The 20,808-nt window shown below is 40.2% G+C and overlaps 1 protein-coding gene across 2 annotated transcripts in view; it reads left to right on the top strand.

Moving 5' to 3' along the window:
- The first annotated feature begins 1,267 nt into the window (after window positions 1–1,267).
- The window catches only part of Mroh2b (maestro heat like repeat family member 2B), a 57,302-nt gene continuing 37,761 nt past the window's right edge, over window positions 1,268–20,808 (top strand). The window contains exons 1-16 of one of the 2 annotated variants that reach the window (XM_042261489.2): window positions 1,268–1,834; window positions 2,981–3,042; window positions 5,521–5,631; window positions 6,683–6,842; window positions 7,539–7,637; window positions 8,068–8,222; window positions 13,111–13,251; window positions 13,598–13,690; window positions 13,788–13,857; window positions 15,301–15,414; window positions 16,465–16,538; window positions 17,826–17,948; window positions 18,346–18,459; window positions 19,686–19,842; window positions 19,993–20,033; window positions 20,662–20,803. In XM_042261489.2, coding sequence (XP_042117423.2) covers window positions 1,819–1,834; window positions 2,981–3,042; window positions 5,521–5,631; window positions 6,683–6,842; window positions 7,539–7,637; window positions 8,068–8,222; window positions 13,111–13,251; window positions 13,598–13,690; window positions 13,788–13,857; window positions 15,301–15,414; window positions 16,465–16,538; window positions 17,826–17,948; window positions 18,346–18,459; window positions 19,686–19,842; window positions 19,993–20,033; window positions 20,662–20,803 — 1,672 coding nt within the window. In that variant the 5' untranslated portion in view covers window positions 1,268–1,818. The remainder of the gene's footprint in view (window positions 1,835–2,980; window positions 3,043–5,520; window positions 5,632–6,682; window positions 6,843–7,538; window positions 7,638–8,067; window positions 8,223–13,110; window positions 13,252–13,597; window positions 13,691–13,787; window positions 13,858–15,300; window positions 15,415–16,464; window positions 16,539–17,825; window positions 17,949–18,345; window positions 18,460–19,685; window positions 19,843–19,992; window positions 20,034–20,661; window positions 20,804–20,808) is intronic. The other variant, XM_076551843.1, reaches the window with a different exon arrangement.

The raw sequence follows: 20,808 nt of genomic DNA, 5'->3' as shown, positions 1-20,808 counted from the left end.
CTCAATCTGGGAGGAGGGGACTGGACCTGCCTGGACTGAGTCTATCAGGTCGATCTCAGTCCTTGGGGATGGCCTTGATCTGGAGGAGGTGGGAATGGGGGGTGGACTGGGGGAAAGGGGAGGGGGCCAGGAAGGGGGAGAACAAGGGAATCTGTGGCTGTTATGTAGAACTGAATAGTATTGTAAAATAAAATAAATTTTAAAAAAAGTAAAATCTAATTAAATACTAAACAGCCCAATCAATAAATGGGATAAAATGAAAAGAAAAAACTGTTGGTAAGGATGTGGGGGGAAAAATCCCCATACACAGCTGGTAGAAGCGTAATTAGTGCCGCCACTCATCGTGGGGAGAGTGGTGCTTCCTCACAAAGCCAAAGCTGGAACTACCATCCGACCCAACTGAGGCACTCCTGGTATGTATCCATTCACTGACCCTACCACAGAGATACTAACCCATCCATGTTCACTGCTGCATTGTTCACAATAGCCGAGACCTGGTACCAGCCTAGATGGCAAGTGAGGGAAAGAAACATGCTGCATAGGTATGCAATCTAGTTTTATTCAGCCACAAATCAAAATCAAATTATTTTTTTGCTAGAAAATGGGCGTCATTGGGCTTTGTGGTATTAAGCAAAATAAGCCTGGCTCAGAAGACAGATGTTATCTGTTTCTTCTCATTTTTGGATCCTGGACTATATATATATGACACGACATGAGCAGAAGGGGTCTGGGGAAGGAAAGAAAATAAATGGAGTATGAAGGAAGATGGAGAAAAAAGAGGATTAAAAAATACATGGTATATACTTGAAATTGTCTTTATGAAATCTAACACCATTTATAAAAAATATACCAATAAAAATTCTCAACTGAAGAATGATTAAGCCAAAGGCTTAGTTTTAAGCTCTTCATCTTTGGATCTGCAATAAGCTTCCTTAATGAAAATAGCCTGAGAAAACAGCCATCAAAATTGCTATGAGCATCTTTCCTTTACACCCAGCCCTATGGATTGTTGAGACTACTTCACAGTAGCTATCACCTTCCCTGCATTGGAGACTGCAATCACACAGCTTTAGGCTTTAGGGGCACTTAGACAAGATTCAGGTTCACCTTATGAAAATACCATGGCCAAGAAATCCATGTAAGAAATCATTTGAAACCAAGTAGATATAAAGGAGCCTAGGGAAAGCCTGCGCCTGTGGGATGACTAAGGTTCTGAGAAGTCGGTGAGGAGTGGTGGGGAGGGGCAGAGTGGCTTAGTCTTGCCTCTGTGTCAGTTGGTCATTCCTTGCAACTGCCCCTGACAGGCATTCCGGTCCACTGAGCATGCCCAGTTGTGTGACTGATTTTCACCAAATAGAACTATCAGGACCACCTAAAAGCTTTACCAACATCCGGCCAGTCAAGTGGCCACCAAAACAAATCATTCTTAAACTTGTGATCAATGAACCCAAAAATGGAGAAAGCGGCTCCTTTCATCTATAACAATGGTTTGAGTCCTGCTTTCTAATTTCTCCCTCCTCAGATACACTGGTCTCCTCCAAAGGGACAACATTCGGTGAGATGCAGCAATCTTGGTTAGCAGGAGATCAGAAGCAAAACAATGTGAGGGTGGTAGAATCGAGTGTCATCCACCTCAACAGCGAACAGATCACCAGGAGCTCCCAGATCACCCTGCCAATCAAGTGAGGAAGGATTTTCGCTTAGGGAACCTTATGTGAGAAACTTGCCAACTTGCTTCACTGACTTTTTAGCTGAACTGCTTCCAATACTTAGGTGCTGTCTCTTGTAAAGCCTACAACAACCAAGACAACTCCCAGCATGGAGGAATACACAGGTAAGCAGCTCTGGCTCCTGAGGAGTAAGAAGTCTAATATTAGCTGATGCATGTTTTTTCTGCATGATTATACACCTTAAAGGTTTTCTGAAATGCTTTTGCTGAGGTCAGATTATTTCCCTCTATTTCTTCTTTATTAAAAAAATAATAATGATAAAATAGTGATTGGGGGGAAGGGCCGTGTGTGTGTGTGTGTGTGTGTGTGTGTGTGTGTGTGTGTGTAGCTACATGTGTGAATATATATGAATATATATATATATCAGAAAATCGATTCTCATTTAATTTTGAATATTTAAAAATCTTTGAACAACATTTTCTTCCAATTTTTAACAGCACTATCTTTTGCTTTGCCTAAAGTGCTACACTAACAGGATATGTGCTTGACTCAGAGGCTCATGGGAAATCTTTACCCCCTCCTCCTGCCAGCCTGCCATTAGCCTGAAATTGCTGCAGTCTTTTGATTCCATCTTTGTGTTGCTGCTGTTGATGGTGGCGGTGGTGGTAGGGGTGGTGGGAGTGGTGGTCATGGTGTTGGTGACAGCATTTAATAACTTTCTATAGTCTTTTATCAAAAAAAACACATATTTCTGGAAAATACAAATCCAGTACTGAAGGCTTTACTGAGAAAAGGCAAAAGTGTCATGAACATGGGGCCAGAAGAAAGTGTCTGAAAGCACAAAAGGGTAGAAAAACAAGAAGAAAGTGTGGGAGGAAAACTCAGGGGCTCATTAAGGGAGGAAGGGAGAAGAGTGAAGAAACGATTTCCACTGTTTCTTCCAATGCTAAAGTCAGATGTGAAGGATTTATCGTAGTGAACCCGAGAGTCAAACCTTGCAAGAGGACTCAGAGAGGGTGCCCACACTTGATCAGAGCTATAAATCGGAATCCAGCATGTTCTATCTGCACCTCCACACTGAACTTTGGTTTCAGAATGATCACTATGCATCTGTTAGGGTCAAGACCCTTGGGGGTAGGAAATATAAGTGCAATACATTCCTATTACCAAGAGCTAGCCATGAAAAGAAAGACAAATTTTTTTAAAGGGGAGAGTAGAGGCAGACAAGAATTGAATTTCTGTGACTGCTGCTAATGGGGTGGGGGGAACACAGTTTGATGCATATTTTAATTTTCGTCTGTGTATTTTAGAGATGTTTGGTGATATTAACCTCACTATTGGGATGCTGAGTAAGGAGGACAACATTAGCAAGGTATGCAAGATCTCTTTCCCATTCATCTTCTCAAATCCAGCAGTTGAGACATTCTGTACATGGTCTCCTTTGCTTTCGCTTCCTTCTTTTTTCCTAGCGTCTCTTACATCATCAAATCTTTTTTTAAAAAATGCATTTGTAATAGAAGTTATTACAGTGACAAAATAACGATATTTAGCATTTCAAGAATTGCAGAAGTTACTGAAGGATAGATTGTTCATAACCATATGTAGGTAGAAGTGGGACAAGGGAAATGCCAGATTTATAACCATGCAATTTAGATTCTCCTCCTTTGTAGTGTGAAGGCTGCTTTGAAAATGTGCATACTTCCCATGCCCATCTAGCCCACTGTCCCACAACCTGAAAATTTCTCTGGAAATTGAAGGTTTTTCTGGCATCAAGAGCCAAATAACAGTTACGGCCTTTCACTGAACACTTGTCTATGAAGTGGAGTGCTTGATGCTTTCTACGTGTGTTATGCAATATTCATTTCTCACAACTCTACGATGTTGTATTTCTATTTTTCCTTTGACAACTGAGAAAATGAAACACCAATACAGTGTGTGACTTACCCAAATAAGGACAGCTGCAGCATATCTAGACAGAAGCCCATCTCATGCCAATAAAGTCACTCTAATAATTGTTCAACATTGCCTTTTGGTAAAGAAAATGTCTATGTTGTTATGTTGGGACTTATGGATGTTCAACCCTGCTTGCATATGGTTAGCTTGAAGAAAATACCAGAATAGGCCTCACTGTCAGGTATTATTAATATTTCCTTCAATGACAAGACAAGGCATATGAAGCTCACAGAGATGATCCTGGCATTCGGTATGATTAGCAACCATTTTATGAATCTCACAGCAGAAACTAATTTTCCCAGAGAGCACTGTTTCTCAAACACTTGGAAACACTTAGGAAATGATTTTTGGGCTGATTAAGTACTGAGACAGGGTTTCTAGAGGAGAGACTCAAGAATAGTACCTTTAGCAACTGCTTCTAAGTTGCTTTAATGCTGGGGGAAATTGATCAATGGAAATTGGGGAGGGGTCTAAACAGACAGCTCAGCAGTGAGAAACACAGACTGCTCTTGCTTAAGACCTGATTTGGTTCCAACATCCATACCTGGTAACACATAAGCACCTGTATCCCTAGTTCCAAGGGATCTAACTTCCTCTTCTGGACTCTGTAGTCATTGTACTCACATGTATATAGATACACACAGGACATACACATAAATAAAAAGAAATAAAAAATTTGCAAGAAATAGAAATGGGGTCAAGCATGGTTGATCATACCTTTGATCCCAGCACTCAAGTGGCAGAAGCAGGCAGACCTATATGAGTTTGAGGCCAGGCTGGTCTATGTAGCAAGTTCCAAGCCAGCCATGCCTCCATGTGAGATGTCTTGAAAAAAAAAATGGAAATGGGCCCAGATGTGGTATCAAAATAGCCAGCACTACAAGCAAAGTCTCAGCCAAGAATCAAGTACTCAAAGTCAAGAGTGTAGCATCAGCACTCAACAGGGGCCACAAATGAAATTCTCTGTGACTCTTTCCCCAGTTATGAGTCGATTGGTGGTGCTCATAGGTTGATAAAGCATTGTTGTGAACATTAATGAAATGTTCCAACTAAAGGGTGCATCCCAGCTCCAAAACATGGTAAAGGCTCCATAAAGTGACCTTTGCAAAGAGAACAAGGCCTTCAAAAAAATCAGAAAACAAACATGAAGGAAGACAGGGTCTTGCAGGTGCTTAGCTAAGCTCAGGAAACACAGGGAAGAAAGACAAACTGTACCTTTTTCTACCATTTCCTAGGGCCAGCCCTATAGAATAGTATAAAGACAGCTATAAACATGGGTACAACCCTAGACGTACATGCTTTAGGCAATTGGAGATCTGAGAATTCCAGTCTCCCTTTCATCTTCTACAGGATATGTCAGCATCTACAAGTTTTGTAACAGCCCCAACATGGGCATGTGTTCAAATCCTATGTCTCCCAGAGCTACAAGAAGTTCCCCCCCATATTGTCTCAGAAAAGGCATGGATGAAATGAAAGCCTATAACACACCTTGGGATGCCGCTTCACAGTGCAGCAATGTCCAAGATGAGACAAGGAGGTTCTTAGTGTCGTAACAAAGGCCCTAGTTGTAATAGCAGCGAATCAGGTGATGGACACTTCCGTAAGAACTATACAACCAGGACTGTCAGACATTTTGATCTGAGAGGCAGATACTGACTGCTCTGCCTCTAATTCAATTATATCTTTTCTTTAAAATGTAACAGGGTAAAGTAAGCTTTAGAATTAATATTGCTCGATATATAAGCCTTTGACTCCTAGAGATGCAAATTATGCTTAGAAGTCTAGACCACTGTGCAGCAAATATATTTTGCTTATTTTAGTGTCGTCATTTATTTAGGCTTCGTCTGAGTTCTTTATTTTGGAAACTCTGATCTTTTGTACACTTTTCTGTTCACAGGAAGACATTTACAGTCATCTCGCTTCTTTTATTCAGAATACTGACATCTTGGATGATGCAATAGTCCAAAAGTTGATTTATTACACTTCTAAAGACATGAGGGATGAGGATGTAAGTTTGGTTCTTGATGATGAATGTACACTAGGCTGGTATTGAAGACTTTGGGTAACTCAAAAAAAAAAAAACATGTAAATACACAAAAGCCTTTCCTTCATGGCTTCCAGAACCATAACTGAAATGTCTGTTCTTCATGGTAGCTTACATAGTTACTTGCAGAATCTCTTGGTTACCACTGCACAGATTAGGGAAATGAGACAAATGTAAGAAATATTATCCAACCATCTTTTTGATGAGGAAGTTTATACTTGAGAGAGTTGATTTCAGTGGAGCCCAACCATCTGCTCACAGAAAGAAGACCTAAACCCCAGTTTTCTTGGGTCCCATATCACTTCCTACCTCTGTATCTGCCTCCTTATCTTGCATTGTGTGATTTTTTTCCTAGATCTCAATGCAGGAATTCCTTATGTTCTATGTTTAAGCTCTCTGATGCTTTTATGAGTACAGTTTTTTTTTTTTTTATCATGGTGTGGTTTTATTTTCCTTAGTTGGGAGGGTTGATCAAATTTATCAAGTTCACCATCACAATAAATAGAAGTGTCTCCCAATATTTCTAAATTTTAAGATAATTAAATCAGAATTACACCAAAATTAAAGCTGTAAACTTCAGGCCCAATTCATTTTATCATTACTTATCCAGCCACAGTAACTCATATTTCTAAAATATAAAACTCTGCCATCAAGGTACCTGATCAAGTAGCAAGAAAATAATGAGCTAGGATTAGTATCCCATGCCTGTAACACCAGTTCTTGGGAAGCTGGGGTGGGAGAGTCATGAGTTAAAGGTCAGCCTGAACTATACAAGTGAAACTTTGCCTGAAGATAAGGGCAAAAAAGCAGTGATTAGCCCCAAGTCTATTCAGAATTGCATAAAAATTGCCTCTGCCTTCCCAGTTACTGATACCTACCTGAGAGATTTGTACTATGAATTTGAAGCAGTCAGCTCTTCCTCTATCTCAAATCTAGGTGAACTTAGAATATTGCATAGACTATTCCCCCATTTTAGACTCATTCTTCTACATACTTTTTTTATTTTCATCCTCAGATTCCCAGAGAAATCAGAATGCTGGCTGGTGAGGTGTTGGTGTCTCTTGCTGCCCATGATTTTAACTCTGTGATGTATGAAGTGCAAAGTAACTTCAGGATTCTAGAGCTGCCAAATGAATTTGTCGTGCTTGCCCTGGCTGAACTGGCAAATAGCTATGGTATGAAAGGAACAGTCCAAGTTTTCCCTAGGAAATAACTACCCCTGACTAATTGCCTAAAATCAAAAAGAGAGTTAAGGCAAAAGCAAGGATGTCTATGTTTGACTGCAGTAAAGAACATTGATAGAAAGACATGAGAGGTGTTGTAAGCATAGGTGTACCCAATGACCAGCCATTGATTCAGGATGCACTAACTATGGCTGAGCTCTCCACCATCCTCCTCCTCCTCTTCTTCTGTCTTTGGATCTACAGGAGCACATTCTCCATGAGGCATGAGAGGCCAGCAACCGGACACTGACCTGGGAAAATCTTTTCCACCATTTGTTTCTACAGTACTTTATTGAACAGATGCTGCTACCGAGCACCTGTCGTGTTTGCTGTACCTTGGGGACAGGGGCAAAGCTAGATAGGAGACACGAACATGAACGAAGCAACAATCCAAATAAGCAAGTGCTTATTACTAATCAGCATGTATAGCTGGCTGCAGAGCCAGTGATTTCCTTCAGGCCCACCACACCTTGATTAACCATATTCAGATGGGGGAAGAAGAGCAAGAACACAGTCTTCCTACTGCCCTTCTCCGATCGACGCTATGCCGTTCAGTCCTGGGGTGTGTGTTGTAGAGACAAGAAACAGTCAGGATTTCCCACATGAAAAGGCGAATGATGCCTTTTCTTCTTGTATCCTTCACTGTAGTGTCCCAGAGCATCCCCTTCATGATGATGACCCTGCTCACCATGCAGACCATGCTCAGGCTGGTAGAGGATGAAAGCATGAGGCAAACCTTCTGTATAGGTGGGTACCCCATGATTCTTTTTTTTTTCTTTTTTTTTTTCTTTTTGCTTAAGACATGACATGGACACTTCTCAGAGAGTGCAGATAGATTGCAAGGAGTCTTCCAAAGAGTTTGTATCAATGCTGCTCTGCCATCAGTGTGTAAGAATACCAGCTATACCTTAATCTGGTTGGCATGTGGTATTGACTGTTAAATGTGTTCCATCTGGACAGACTATCTCCTAGTAATAGTCTATCATGATAGCTTAACTTCACATTTAATTAATTATTAATTAACATTGTCAAAACAATGTTTACGTTTATTTGGTGCAATTTTAAGATGATTTAGAAACTCTTGCTAATTGTCTGTTCTCTCTTTTAGAATAAATTGGTGGTTCTTCCCATCTCTATGTTCTTCTCAATATGTGGTTGTATTTTTTTTTTAATGCAGCCCTTGAAAAATTCAGTAAGGCCATTTACAAATATGTCAACCACTGGAAGGATTTCCCCTACCCCAAATTGGATGCTAACCGGCTCTCTGACAAGATCTTCATGCTGTTCCGGTACATAATGGAGAAATGGACATCTTCGGTCTCACCCATGACAGTGAGTGGAGCTTCAGATAGGCTCAAGTTGCATCCTTACCCCCTAATGCAGGCTATGCCCTATTTAGACTTTAGTTGTATCATACACACACACACATACATGTGTGTGTGTGTGTGTGTGTGTGTGTGTGTATTTCAAATTTCAGTGACCTTCTTTAGTTTCTTGTCTACACTTTAAGCTATTAAAGCAATTTTGCAGCAAGGAGCGTTTCAAGACAGGGTTTCTCTGTGTAACCCTAGCTGTCCTGGAACTCATTCTCTCTGTAGACCAGGCTGGCTTTTTAAGGCATTTTTAAAAAAGAATCTTTGAGCGTTAAATTTGCAAATATGGAACTTTTTAAGTTTTCTCCTTTTCTTAGATGGTGAGTTTAATTCTTGTGGATGTCATTAGTTATGTTTTAGGGGGTATATCAAGTCTACCAATTTTTTTTAGCAACTTCAAGTCACTGTTTATCCATTGTCCCATCCAAAGTTTTGTGAAAGAGAACAACCTCTTCCAGATGATGAAGATGCATCAGAGATTGAATAGACCAAAATCATACTCTGGTATTTCAATGTGTAAAGAAAACAAATGGGTAAATGAGAGAATGTCAACTCTTGTGTTTCATATATCATAAACTACATTTGAACTAAATAATTAACTTTAGAAAAGCAGAAGGTCCAAAAAACTTGCTGGTGTCTACCAATAACACAATTAGATAAATTGTGACAAAAGAATTCACTCATCTGTGTGAAAATACTGCAATTCTTTATGGCAAATGAATTACAAAATGCTTTCACATATGTAATTCCAACCTTATTTTGCTTAATATAATTTTTAATTAATATATATTTTAAAGTAGGCTGAATTATATCCTGTTTATGTTTCTTCTTGCTGTCTTATAAAAGGTTTAAGACAGGGTTTGTTTTCTAAGTCTGGGAACATCTGGGGTGGTTAAATCTTTAGCCAGTGGGACGTCTAAAGTATCTCTTCTTTGAGGCACCTGCACAGCAACATCCAGCACCTTCATTTCGTGGCTGAACACATTGCTTCCCACAGAAAGAGCCAGGCAAGTGACTAAAGAGTTAAACAAAGTAGTAGGGTTCACTTCACTCCCTGGGGAGCTCTGCTAAGGCTGCAGCATTGGAACTGAGCCTTATATCCCACAACAGCATCAAACCCACTGCAGAGCAGCATGGGGTAACAACATGCTTCAGGGAGGAAGAAGGGGAACACTAGACCAAGGGCAGGAATGAATGAAACCAGAAAGTCATCTCGGTCATGTATTGAAGAGACATTAATGTTGCACAAGATCTGGGACTTTTTCTTTTAAAGAATGGGATCTTTGAAGCATTCTCAACAAGGATTTGAATATTAGGAAAATTATTCCAGTATCAGTTTTAAAGATACACCAGCTAGATGTTTTAGATTCTTTTGTTGCTGATAAAAAGCAACTTAGGGGAGGAAAAGTGTATTTTATCTTAGTTAAGAAGACACAATCCAACCACAAAGGGAAAGTATGGCTGTAGGCAGTTCCAAAAGTGGCAAGATTTTGTGTGTGTGTGTGTGTGTGTGTGTGTGTGTGTGTGTGTGTGCAGCTGGGATTCTTCACATCACACCTTGGTGAAACAGGAAGCAGAAACAAACAAACAGGAAATGGAGCCATGCTATAAAACCCACCCTTTGTGAGCCATTTCCTCCAATATGGCTTCATTTCATGATTTCATTATACAGCCATCTAGAACAGTACCACCAGGTGGAGACTGAATGCATAAATACATAAATCCATGGAGGATAATTCAAACTTCAATAGGGATAAACAGAGCCAAAATGATCAGAAAGCTATAAAGCTATTACAGGTCATAAATGATGTAATCAGTTATCACAGTGTCAGTCAATCTGATCAGAGGAGGTAGAGGTTGATGAACAGAATCAACAGGGATTCATATGAACTGGATGCTTACAGTGTAGGAAATGGAGGGCCTTGGTGTAAGCCCCAGATTTCTGATCTAAGTGATTTTGGTGTCATTAAATAAAATAAGGGAATGAGGAAGAATAACAAGTTTGAGAAAGTGTGTTTAATGGATTTAATGCAGACATCCTGACTTGAATGCCTATGATGTGTTAGGAGACTTGGATATATTCAAGCTCATAATTAAGAAAAAAACCAAAAACTACCTACATATGTTTGAGTGCCATCATTATTTAAGGAAGAACTGAATGATATTAGATAGTGCTGTCCAAGAACAGCATGAGGAGCTGAAGGTGGCAAAAATAAATTCTGGGAAAACACAAAGAATAACTCATGATGAAGATGGAGAAAGATTTCTGAAGAAAGAAGAAAAAGGAGAATGAAATTATAGAAACTAAGAAAGAAATTTCAAAATAGGAAGTAAAGATCTACCATCCATTACCACAGAACTCAAGCAAGGAAAGTCTTGGAAAGAATGTAGGTCATAGAAGTGTGCATGAGGAGAACCGCCACAGCTGACACACTCTCTAGTGAAATAAATGGTCTTGCTATAAGTCACTACATTTTTATATGGTTTGTTGTAAAATAAACCTTTGCAGATTACCATACATATGCCCTACAGAAAGTAGGCTGTCCAAGTATTCACTAAACTGATAATTTTTACTTAAAAATTAGTTTTTAAGGAAAAATATAGTGGTGATACCTAGGTTTTTATGGTCAATATTTGTCATACATTATGCTCTGGGAGTTGCTCATTTCCAACGTCAAATGGGAGCTGGACTACAGTGGACTTGGTTACTACAGCTAGCACAGTGGAGACCTGGGCAGCAAAAGTAGCTACAACAGTTAGTTAATCCTTCACTCTATTGGGCATGATAAATTTAATTCAATAGTTATATACATTTTGATTGGCTTTGAAAATTATAAATTTATAAACTCAAGTTCCATTTGCTTTTGGGATACCATCTTACAAGGACTCCAATTTGCAGTAAGACTCGTTATGGAAGGGAATGGCTCAGTTGCCTTTAGCCTACTGGCTATGGGTGGGTTAGGACTTCTGTTGGTCTTTTCTGTGTTGAACACACAGATTGCAAGCCCAGTGCCACTTTGAGATCTTTGGCAGCAGTTAACTCTGCAGCTCATACACGATTGAGCCTGTATGATATTCAGAGATGGGTAATACCTGGGGGGCACTCACCAACCTAAGACAGAGCGCCTGTGTGGACTGGTTAGGCATCTCCATGATGGGTAAGGTGACCTGCTGATGTCCCATGCAACTAAGTCAGAAACTCATTTTTTAGTAAAAGGGGAATATGTAGGGCCCTGGCTCCCATTTTGGGTAACTGTTGCCTTGCTTGCTGACCTTGACCTTGATAACCTCCCTATGCTAATTCCCTGCTGGGTTCCACCCTCCTGAATGCTTAAGAGAAGTTCCTTGTCTGTGTATCCTGCATAATGGGCATTAACAGCTTAGATGCAAGATTGTAAAACATCAGTAGCGAACTTCTGCCCTCCGGGGTTCTCCCATTGTGCTGTAAGCCTGTATTTAAGACCTCCTCCCTCCTTCAATAAACAGCATTCAGCATTTAAAAAAAAAGAGAGAGAAAGAATAGTAAAAAGAATCTTGTCAGGAAAAATGAGAAGGAACTTCATATGTCTTGAAAAAAATGAAGGCAATAAAACTATTCTTTTTGCTAGAAAAAAATAGTGGTGATACCTAGATTTTTATGGTAAATATTTGTCATACATTATGCTCTGGGAGTTGCTCATTTCCAGTGTCAAATGGGAGCTGGACTAGAGTGGACTTCTGAGAAGAGGGGGAGGTAAGAAGTGGAGGTAGGAAATTTAGAACAGAACATCTAAAACTTTAAAAAAAAAGGAAGAAAGTAAGTAAAATATTGTAGGGAAAATGGTGTGAGGGGAAAGTGTCAAAGTAATATGGAATGTTGTGTGACACTCCTCTTGGGAACATATGAACAAACATGGACTCAGCTGAGAAGACACTGAAGACAGGGGACTGAGAGCAGATCAAAGTATCACCAAAGTCCAACTTGCTGAAGCAAGGAGTTTTACTGGTATTAATTACAGGACATAGTGGTCAGTTTCAGGAGCAAAAAACGACTCCTTCAAGACAGCTGTATCACCAAAGACCATCCCAGCATGGGTGACAACTCGTGGAAGCTAGAAACTTATAGTGTGCTACCCAGCCTTCAGGAGGCTCTGCTGGGTTGAAGGGTGTCCTTTCCAGGTAGTTCAATTGATCTGAGCCTCCTCCAAGCAGCCCAGCTGGTTTCTGCTTCTTTTGGGCAGTTGAGTTTGTGTAAGAGTGTCTCTCAGCCAGTCTTACTGCTTATATGTTCCTGGCGAGGGGGAGGTCTAGAGAATCATGTCAGCTTCAGGAACTTCCTGAAAACACTGAGTTCTTTGCTTCCTGAGCTTAATGAGCATCCCTACAAAATGGAATGTTTCACTTCCTCTTGGATCATCCTATTGTTTCACCTCCCTCTAAACAACTTGTGTCTTGAGGAGCTTCCCTGCAAAATAAAAGGTTGTAATCTCAGATAGTGAAGTGTTCTGTCACTAGAAACAAACTTCCCTGCTGGAAGGAATATTTCATCTCCCCTTAAAACATCCTGTTGCTTTACACTTCACATCTTGAGTCTTAGCAACGTCCCTCCACAATGGAAGGTTTTAATCTGGAGGAAACTGTTCTACAATAGTCATGTTGTTCATGCAGCTCTCTTTACCTGTGCATTTTCAAAAAAAAAAAAAATAGAACTGCTTCATTTCTAAAGGTGTTTTTTTTTCCCCTAGAGGAGTTTTTTTCCTAAAGGAGATTTTTGTGTTTATGGAGTCTCCAAGGCACTCGGTGCACTGAAATCTATGCACAAAGCACGGCACGGTGTCGACAATGACATTTGTCTATTGCCTTTACAGACTTTCGCCATTGTCAAGATCCACGGCCCCACCATCAGCCTGCTGCTGCATCGGGAAGACTTTCGTGAATATGCCTTGAGCCAAATACCCTGGCTCCTGACCCAGTATAAAGACAAGGAGAGTGATTTCTACATCACACAGGTGAGAGAAGAGACTCCCCCTGCAACCTTTTTGAGGACACGAAGTCTCAAGGACACTGGGGGAGCTCAAACACCTGTTCCGTAAGTAGCTCCGCTTAAATACTTTTGGGGACACAACAGACATACCGAGCTTGTCGGTATGGAACTTAACTTAACTGCTGATGGAAACTCCAAAGGGGACCAAAGCACTGTCACTCCAAGCTGATGAGATCAGAATCACTAAGAAAACGTGTAAGGGCAGTGAGGTCGGGTGTGTTCTTCGCACCAAATGTAGTCATTGGCCTTTATCTCTTGGGCGGCTGCTTCTCTGGCATCACCCGTCTAACGCACGAGCGCTTCCGTTTTAGAGTCTAAAACAGATACTGACCGCAACAGTCCTCTATGACATTGCCCTTCCCATGAACCTGAGAAGATCCATCCTCTCCAGTTTGCTCCACCAGGTAGGAAGTCCGTGCTGTCAAGCCTGCTTGGTCAATCTGAACTATTTCTCTACTTTTAACTCCTGTCTACGCCCGATTGTTGCTCCTTTCTATTCAGTTCTGCAGAGTACCAGAGCCTCCGATAAAGGAAAACAAAATTGAAGCTTCAAGCTGTTTCCTCGTTCTAGGTATGACCCAGCAACCGGAGTGTTCATAAAAATATCTCAAAATGACAAAGATGGCAGAGTGTGCTGTCAGTGGAATTGCTTCCACACATACAGAATGTTCCTAACGCTCACAGCATCCTCTGCCTGCCCTTCTACTCACAAGAACACACGATGAGTGGCATGGGTTGGGTGACCAGTCATGTGACCAGTCATGTCAGGCTGCCCTGGGACCAGGAGGTTCCAGGTAGAGAGAATTATCTGCTACCAACCAGAGGATTTTCTAGGAAACCAGCATGAATGTCTCACCCTAAAGATAGGAAATTGCCGTTTCTCTGAGTATATAAGACACTATGACACTGTCAAGTCTGAAGTCATGGTTGGTTGGTTGGTTTCATTCTTGGTCATTCCTTTGATTCCAAGCACTTGAGTAAAAAATTCTCTCTCCTCTTATTTCTCTTCTTTCTATTCATCTTATGTTTGCAACACCTTACTTAGGTTTCCTTTCTATCACCTGGTAAATGCCCGGCACAGATTACAAGGCAGATGCCAAGGTCCCTGGATCAGTGTATAAAACCACAGTTGAAAACAGCCTTTGGGTTCCTCTGAGAGCACCTCCCCCAGGTTATCTCTCCCACCCCATTGCATATCTTTATGGTTTCTAAGTATTTTTAACCTTTTTTTTTTTTTTACATTTATGGGTGTTTTGCTTGTGTGTATGTCTGTGTGCTGTGTATAGTACCCTTGGAGACCAGAAGAGAGCATTGAATCACATGGAACTGGAGTTCAAGATGCTTTAGAGGCATCGTGTGGGTGCTGGGAATCAAGCCAAGGTCCTCTAGATGAGTGTTCAGTGCTCTCTATTCTCTCCTAACTCCTCTGATTATGTACATTCTTCTTCCCAGCCAGCCGAATTCATTAATTCACTTTGCCATTCTGATAGCCATCCCTTTAGTCAGCCATTGTATTGCTCTGTCCTGTAGCCCTGCAGTTTCTAGGCTGATGAGACATTAGTCCAGGCTCTGGCTCCATCTTCAGTGTTCTCACCATGCCCCTTCATATACCTCGTATCATTTTCTTATAAGAGACACTAGTTCCTTTGAATTAGGACCCATTCTACAAGCCATCTCTAGATTGTCTCTACCAACATCCCCAACTTCCACATGAGACCAAAGTCACAGGTATAAGCAGCGTAACCCAGGTCCTGCGACTTTCTAGAGAACAAACTGCTTAACTAGTTCTGATTACTACAAAAGCCTGGAAGTCACAAAACCAACCACAGAGCGGCCTTGACAATCCTCATGAAGAAATTCCTGTCTTCCCATTCACAAGTACCTTACCTAAGCAGAAAATGAGTTCTTGTATATGCTACATGCATATATCAAAACAACATAATGTATAATTAATATGTGCTAATATGAATTTGTCAGAAGCATTCTCACAAAATTGGTATTTCTAAACCTGCAGCTCATGCCAATCCTGCAGACCTGCTGGAGTTTTTTGATGAACAAATAAGAAGCACCAACGAGGCTGTTCGAACAGGAATATTAACTTTGTTGAGATCGACTATCAATGCTGAGGGTGAGTAGTAGAGATGAAGCCAGGACAGTTCAAGTTATCAGCAAGACGGTAACAGGGACCCACGGTTCCTAAATCCTGTGCTACGTGTTCTGTGCAAGGTCCCCTAAAAATGAAACTGTCTCCTGGCTCTTCTGTGGTCTCACCCATTGAAGCAGGCATTTTCAGTTGCTTCTCTTCTTTTGTGAAATTTACAAATGCATTTCATTGAGGAAGAAAGAAACTTGAGGAACTGAATTTAAAATTTGGAAGATACAGCAATTTAGTGAAGTGGCTCAATTGTAAATAGTAAAGGGATAGAGAATTCTCTACATTAAAAACAAGGTAGAGGGGCTGGAGAAATGGCTCAGAGGTTAAGAGCACTGGCTGTTCTTCCAGAGGTCCTGAGTTCAATTCCCAGCAACCATATGGTGGCTCACAACCTTCTATAGTGAGATCTGGTGCCCTCTTCTGGTGTGCAGGCAGAACACTGTATACATAATAAATAAATCTTTAAAAAAAAAAAGGTAGATTAATTGCTATACAAGGTAATTAATTGCTATATCTCATGACTTCCAAAAATCCTATTTTTATAATAGTGAACATGTCTTTCAATAACATCTTTAATTCTGATTTTCCACTATTTTTTTCTTTTTTAGTATAGTTAAAAATAATCATACACTATAAAATGGTTGATATCATGAATTCAGTAAAATGCAAGAATTCATTTTTTTCATAACATGGTAGTTTTAAAAACGTAGTTATTGAAGACTCAGCTGATAACAATACCAAGTAGTCGTATGAATTTCACAGCTAACACACTGGGCATAGTGTATTGAATACATGCTGGAACTTAATCTGTGATGGAAGAAACAGGTATAACAGAAAACCAAAAGAGAAATTATCATGGTTAATGATCAGAAAAGAAGACAGATAGAAAGGGAATGAATAGCATATGATGTTAACAACCAGAATCTTCCAATTTTGTGACTTAATTCTAATGGGTTTTCACCAAGTCTAGATCAGACTGTATTCCTACTGGGTCTGACCTCAGTTTCTCTTTTTATCTTTCAGAGCCCAGGTTTAGGAATCACACAACTTCAATTGAAAAATCAATCAAAGTTGTCATGAGTGACCTCAATGTAAAAGTAAGAGAGTTAATAGGTACTTTTATTTGGTTGGTGGTAGCTTCGGGAATGATTGGAATTATTCTGGTTCTTTGAGGTTCTAATGTGAAACTTCTTTATAAATTGCTCAATGTGATCAATGACATTCTTCAAAGAATTCAACCCCCAAAGACAAATTACATCCTAATTTACATACAGTTCCAAGGCTTCCCAGTGAAACAAAAGACTTTTGCCCATCCCAACGCTGCAATGCTCTTCAAATGGATTTTTTAAAAGATGGTTATAAAGATGTGGGCCAAAGAGGTAGCTCAGTGAGAAAATGCACCTGCTGCTAAGTATGACAACCTGGGAATTAATCCTGGGGGTCCATGTAGAGGAAAGAAAGACCCATTCCAGCAAGTTGTCTTTTTACCTCCACATATGTGCTGTAGCATGCACACACACACACACACACACACACACACACACACACACACACACACAATAAATAGAAATGTTTAAGAAAAAACATGAGCTGAACAAGAACAACAATAGACATGCTAGTCATAGAGGGAAACTCATGAGGCCTCAACCCTACACAAAGAACTACAGCAGCTAAGGATTGCTGAGAACAGAGAAATAGTCTTCCCTGGGGAAGAGCACAACAACTGCTTATCCAATAATAAATGGTCAGCCCTGAAACATGCAAACAAGTAGCATACAAATAGACCAGGTTATACATATATATTTAGTAAATATATATGTGTGTACATGTGTGTAGCAACGATTAATGAAAAAAGGGAGGCTATGAGTATGAAAAAGAGCAAGAGAAGATATATGAGAGGGTTTGGAGGGAGGAAAAAGAATGGGAAAATGATATAATTGTGTTATAATCTCAAAAAATAAATAACTTTTTTTAAAAAAAAATATAATGCATCTTCTTCCCCTTTCATGAAAAAGCCATGAGTCTTTTTCTCAGCATGGATATTCTGTTTGTCAACCTAACACCATCAAGAAGAAGTCCTATAGGCAGAAGACTGCCTGATGTTTCCTGTGTCCTGGTATTCAAGTTTTTCATGTTAGAAAAGTTATAAGAAAAAAATTAATAATTATTTTAATTTGTATATGAAACAATACTTTGGAGCCAATCCTTTATGGAAGCCTTATGAAGAGAACAAATTCTTCTAAGAGATTCTGGGTTAAGTGATAGTCGTGTGAAAATGTATCTTTTTTAAGTTCCCACCTTTGGATGGTTCATGACAGGAAATTGGAAGGTCAGCTCCTTTCTGTGAAGCAGAAAACATTTCCGGTTTATTACTCTTCCTCCAGGTAAGGAAGTCCACCCTTCTTCTCATCCAAACCATGTGTGAAAAGGGCTACATTGAAGCTCGAGAAGGATGGCCCTTGATTAATTATATCTTCTCCCAGTTTGCCATGTCCAACAGGAACCTGGTATGAACACACTACAATTTTGATTATTGTCCTCCTTCAAGTACAGTTGACTCAATGAAGCTCAAAGAAACTGATGGTTCCCAAGCATAACCTTGGTCTTATCACTTTTCTTTATTATTTATCTAAGCCCCTGGTTCTCTCTGGTCCCTCTCCCCTTCACTAATGCCATTTCTAGCTTAGAGTGAACACGCAGGAGGTTAAATCAATTTTCTCTGAGGAAGGAACCTAGCTTTTGTGTTTTAGCCATTCCTCCAAGGGGCACTTTCAGGTGGGGACTTGATTGATGTTAGGGATCAAGATCACTGGGACCCCTGAGCCCTTTGGTTGAATCTTCTACCGCAGAGTCTGAAAACACTCCAAAGTAAGGTTAAAGGAAGTTGTTTAACCTTTCTTAAAGGAGAAACCAGTGAAATGTAACTCCCAAGATGATGAAGAGGAAGAGAGATCTATTCAAGAAACAAGCCTAGAGGTCTTGAAATCTCTGGACCCATTGGTGATTGGGATGCCCCAGGTAAGGGACTCTCATTACCACTTAAGTTACTGTGATCACCTGTTTAGGTAGCTGCTCACTTCTGGGTAAAGACGGGAGTTTGCACAAGGTGTGTCCTTAGCTAGTTTGATATTCTGTTTGTAAGAATTACAGTTTGATGCTCAGCACACAGCACAGAGAGGTTTCTCAAAACAAGATAAACTTTATAATTAAGGCAATGGGTATGAGTTTCTTACATGTAGATAGCACATTGTAGTTCATAAGACCTCTAACATATTTCTTCTCATCTTATCCTAACATACCTAGAATACTGCAAAGCAGAGAGAATAGTTTTAATGTAGCCAAGCTCAGAGCACGTCGGAAACCAAGTTAATCTGAACTTCAAAGACAGGCTCCTGAGAAACTACTTTTCTTGAGAAAAATCATCTGAGAATAGGTTTTAATGGCTCAAAATCCTTGGCAGAACAAGGAGCCAATCAATAGGCCCTCTTCCTCCAGTTGTGGTGGCTCTGAGGCTAGTATGCAGTTTGTGAGTTATTTGGAATATTTGCTTCAAAAGCACATTTTGAAGCTACATCCCAAACCTAATGAATCAGCATATCAGAGTCTACAACTGAAAAAGTGCCAGTATTTCTGGTGCACACTAAAGTTTAAAACCTTCTCATCAAGGAGTCAGTAAAACAGAAAAAAATAGCAACCCAAAACTTGTAAGGGAGCCTAAACTTTACAGAATCTGGCACATCAGACTTCTTGCCTTGTGGTTGATGAAGTATGAAAATGTTAATCAAAGGCTAAATAGAGAGAAGGTTCAGAACGAGGGAGAGTGGCAGAAGAACCACTGAGCACAAGGAATAACAGCAGCCTAATCATTCTCTCAGCTTCATCCTCGCTAGGGCCAGACTCACTTCAACATTGGAGTTTGGGGAAATATGTGGGGTAATTTCAGTTGTCGCTTTGACAAGAAGAACCCTGGCATTGTCAAGGAAGCCCAGAGAGGCAGGATTACCCATGGTGCTTGCAGCCATTGCTCAAAATGAAGAATTTCCTTGCTCCACAGTTAAGCAACTCCAGGGAGAAACATCTACCCACACTCACAACAACTAGCACTCAAACATGAATGTGCAGACATTTTATTTCTTGATTTCTCTTTGACTTGACCTGAAGACTGAAATAATAACACACGAGAGACAAGTTTCTAAAACAGAGAGGGGAAAAATAAGTAAATATGCTTTCTATGCTTTCTACAGGTGTTATGGCCACGAATCCTGACTTTTGTGGTACCCGAAGAATACACGGGCACGCTAGACTACCTGTTCAACATCATCAGAATTCTGGTTATGGCAGAAGAGAAGAAGAAGCGTGACATCCAGGAGTCAACAGCACTTGTCATCTCTACGGGAGCTGGTTCGTACATCCATAAATAAAGCAAAACGTTTTTTTTCTGAGAGACTCATTTCACAATGGCTACCAGCCACACTTTGAGCTCACACCCAACCCCGATACAACTTTTCCTGGCCCCCTATGGTGATGACGAAAATTGCTTTCTCTTTCCAGTGAAACTCCCTTCACCGCAGCAGCTGCTGGCCCGACTTCTGGTGAGTTACAAAGAACCAATGCAGGATGAATTTAAGCTGATAATATGGACAGTTCCAGTTAAAATAAAATTCTGAGAAGAATTGGCAAAACACTCTAAAAGAAATGCTAAAAATGTAATGATGAATGTTCTGCTCTGCTTGTGGCGTTCATAAAAATGATTACTGATAAAGTTATCTGCTCACTCTGAAACTCTTATGAAAATTTAATTATTTAAAAACGAGGTTCAGATCCAAGATGAGCCCCCCAAATTAAAATTAAAACAAAGGTGTACTGAATCTCATCCATAAGTACCATCAAATAAATCTCATACCTACAGTATATATTTCTCTTCTCCCTATCTGGTCACCTATCTATCACTTAGGTGGACAATATTCCGCATGTCCTTCTTTAATTAATAAGTATATCCAAGTGTTGATTTTTTTCCGTTAATTTTTCTGTTCCTCGTTTCCATATTTTTAAGCTTTATCCTCAGGGCAAAAAAAAATGAAAGGGTAGTCTAAATATTACCTTTGCTCTTGAATATGTATGAAGAGACAGGTTCTTTGTTAACAGAGCATGACAAGGCAAAGGCAGGTAGGCCTGCTAAATACATTCTTACTTGATGTTCATGTCCTCCTCCGCCTTTAGGTCATAGCTATGCTGGCCAGTTTAGGGAAATTATGTGGGGTCAGCGCAATAGGCCTTCTGAAGATAGTGCCTGAGATAATCCATCCTAAGCTGGTAGACCTGTGGAAAACACGCTTGCCTGAGCTCCTGAGGCCTCTTGAAGGTATG

This window comes from Peromyscus maniculatus, chromosome 15, assembly GCF_049852395.1.
Source record: "Peromyscus maniculatus bairdii isolate BWxNUB_F1_BW_parent chromosome 15, HU_Pman_BW_mat_3.1, whole genome shotgun sequence".
In the NCBI taxonomy this organism is placed as follows: Eukaryota; Metazoa; Chordata; class Mammalia; order Rodentia; family Cricetidae; genus Peromyscus; species Peromyscus maniculatus.
This window is presented reverse-complemented; position numbering and strand designations above follow the sequence as displayed.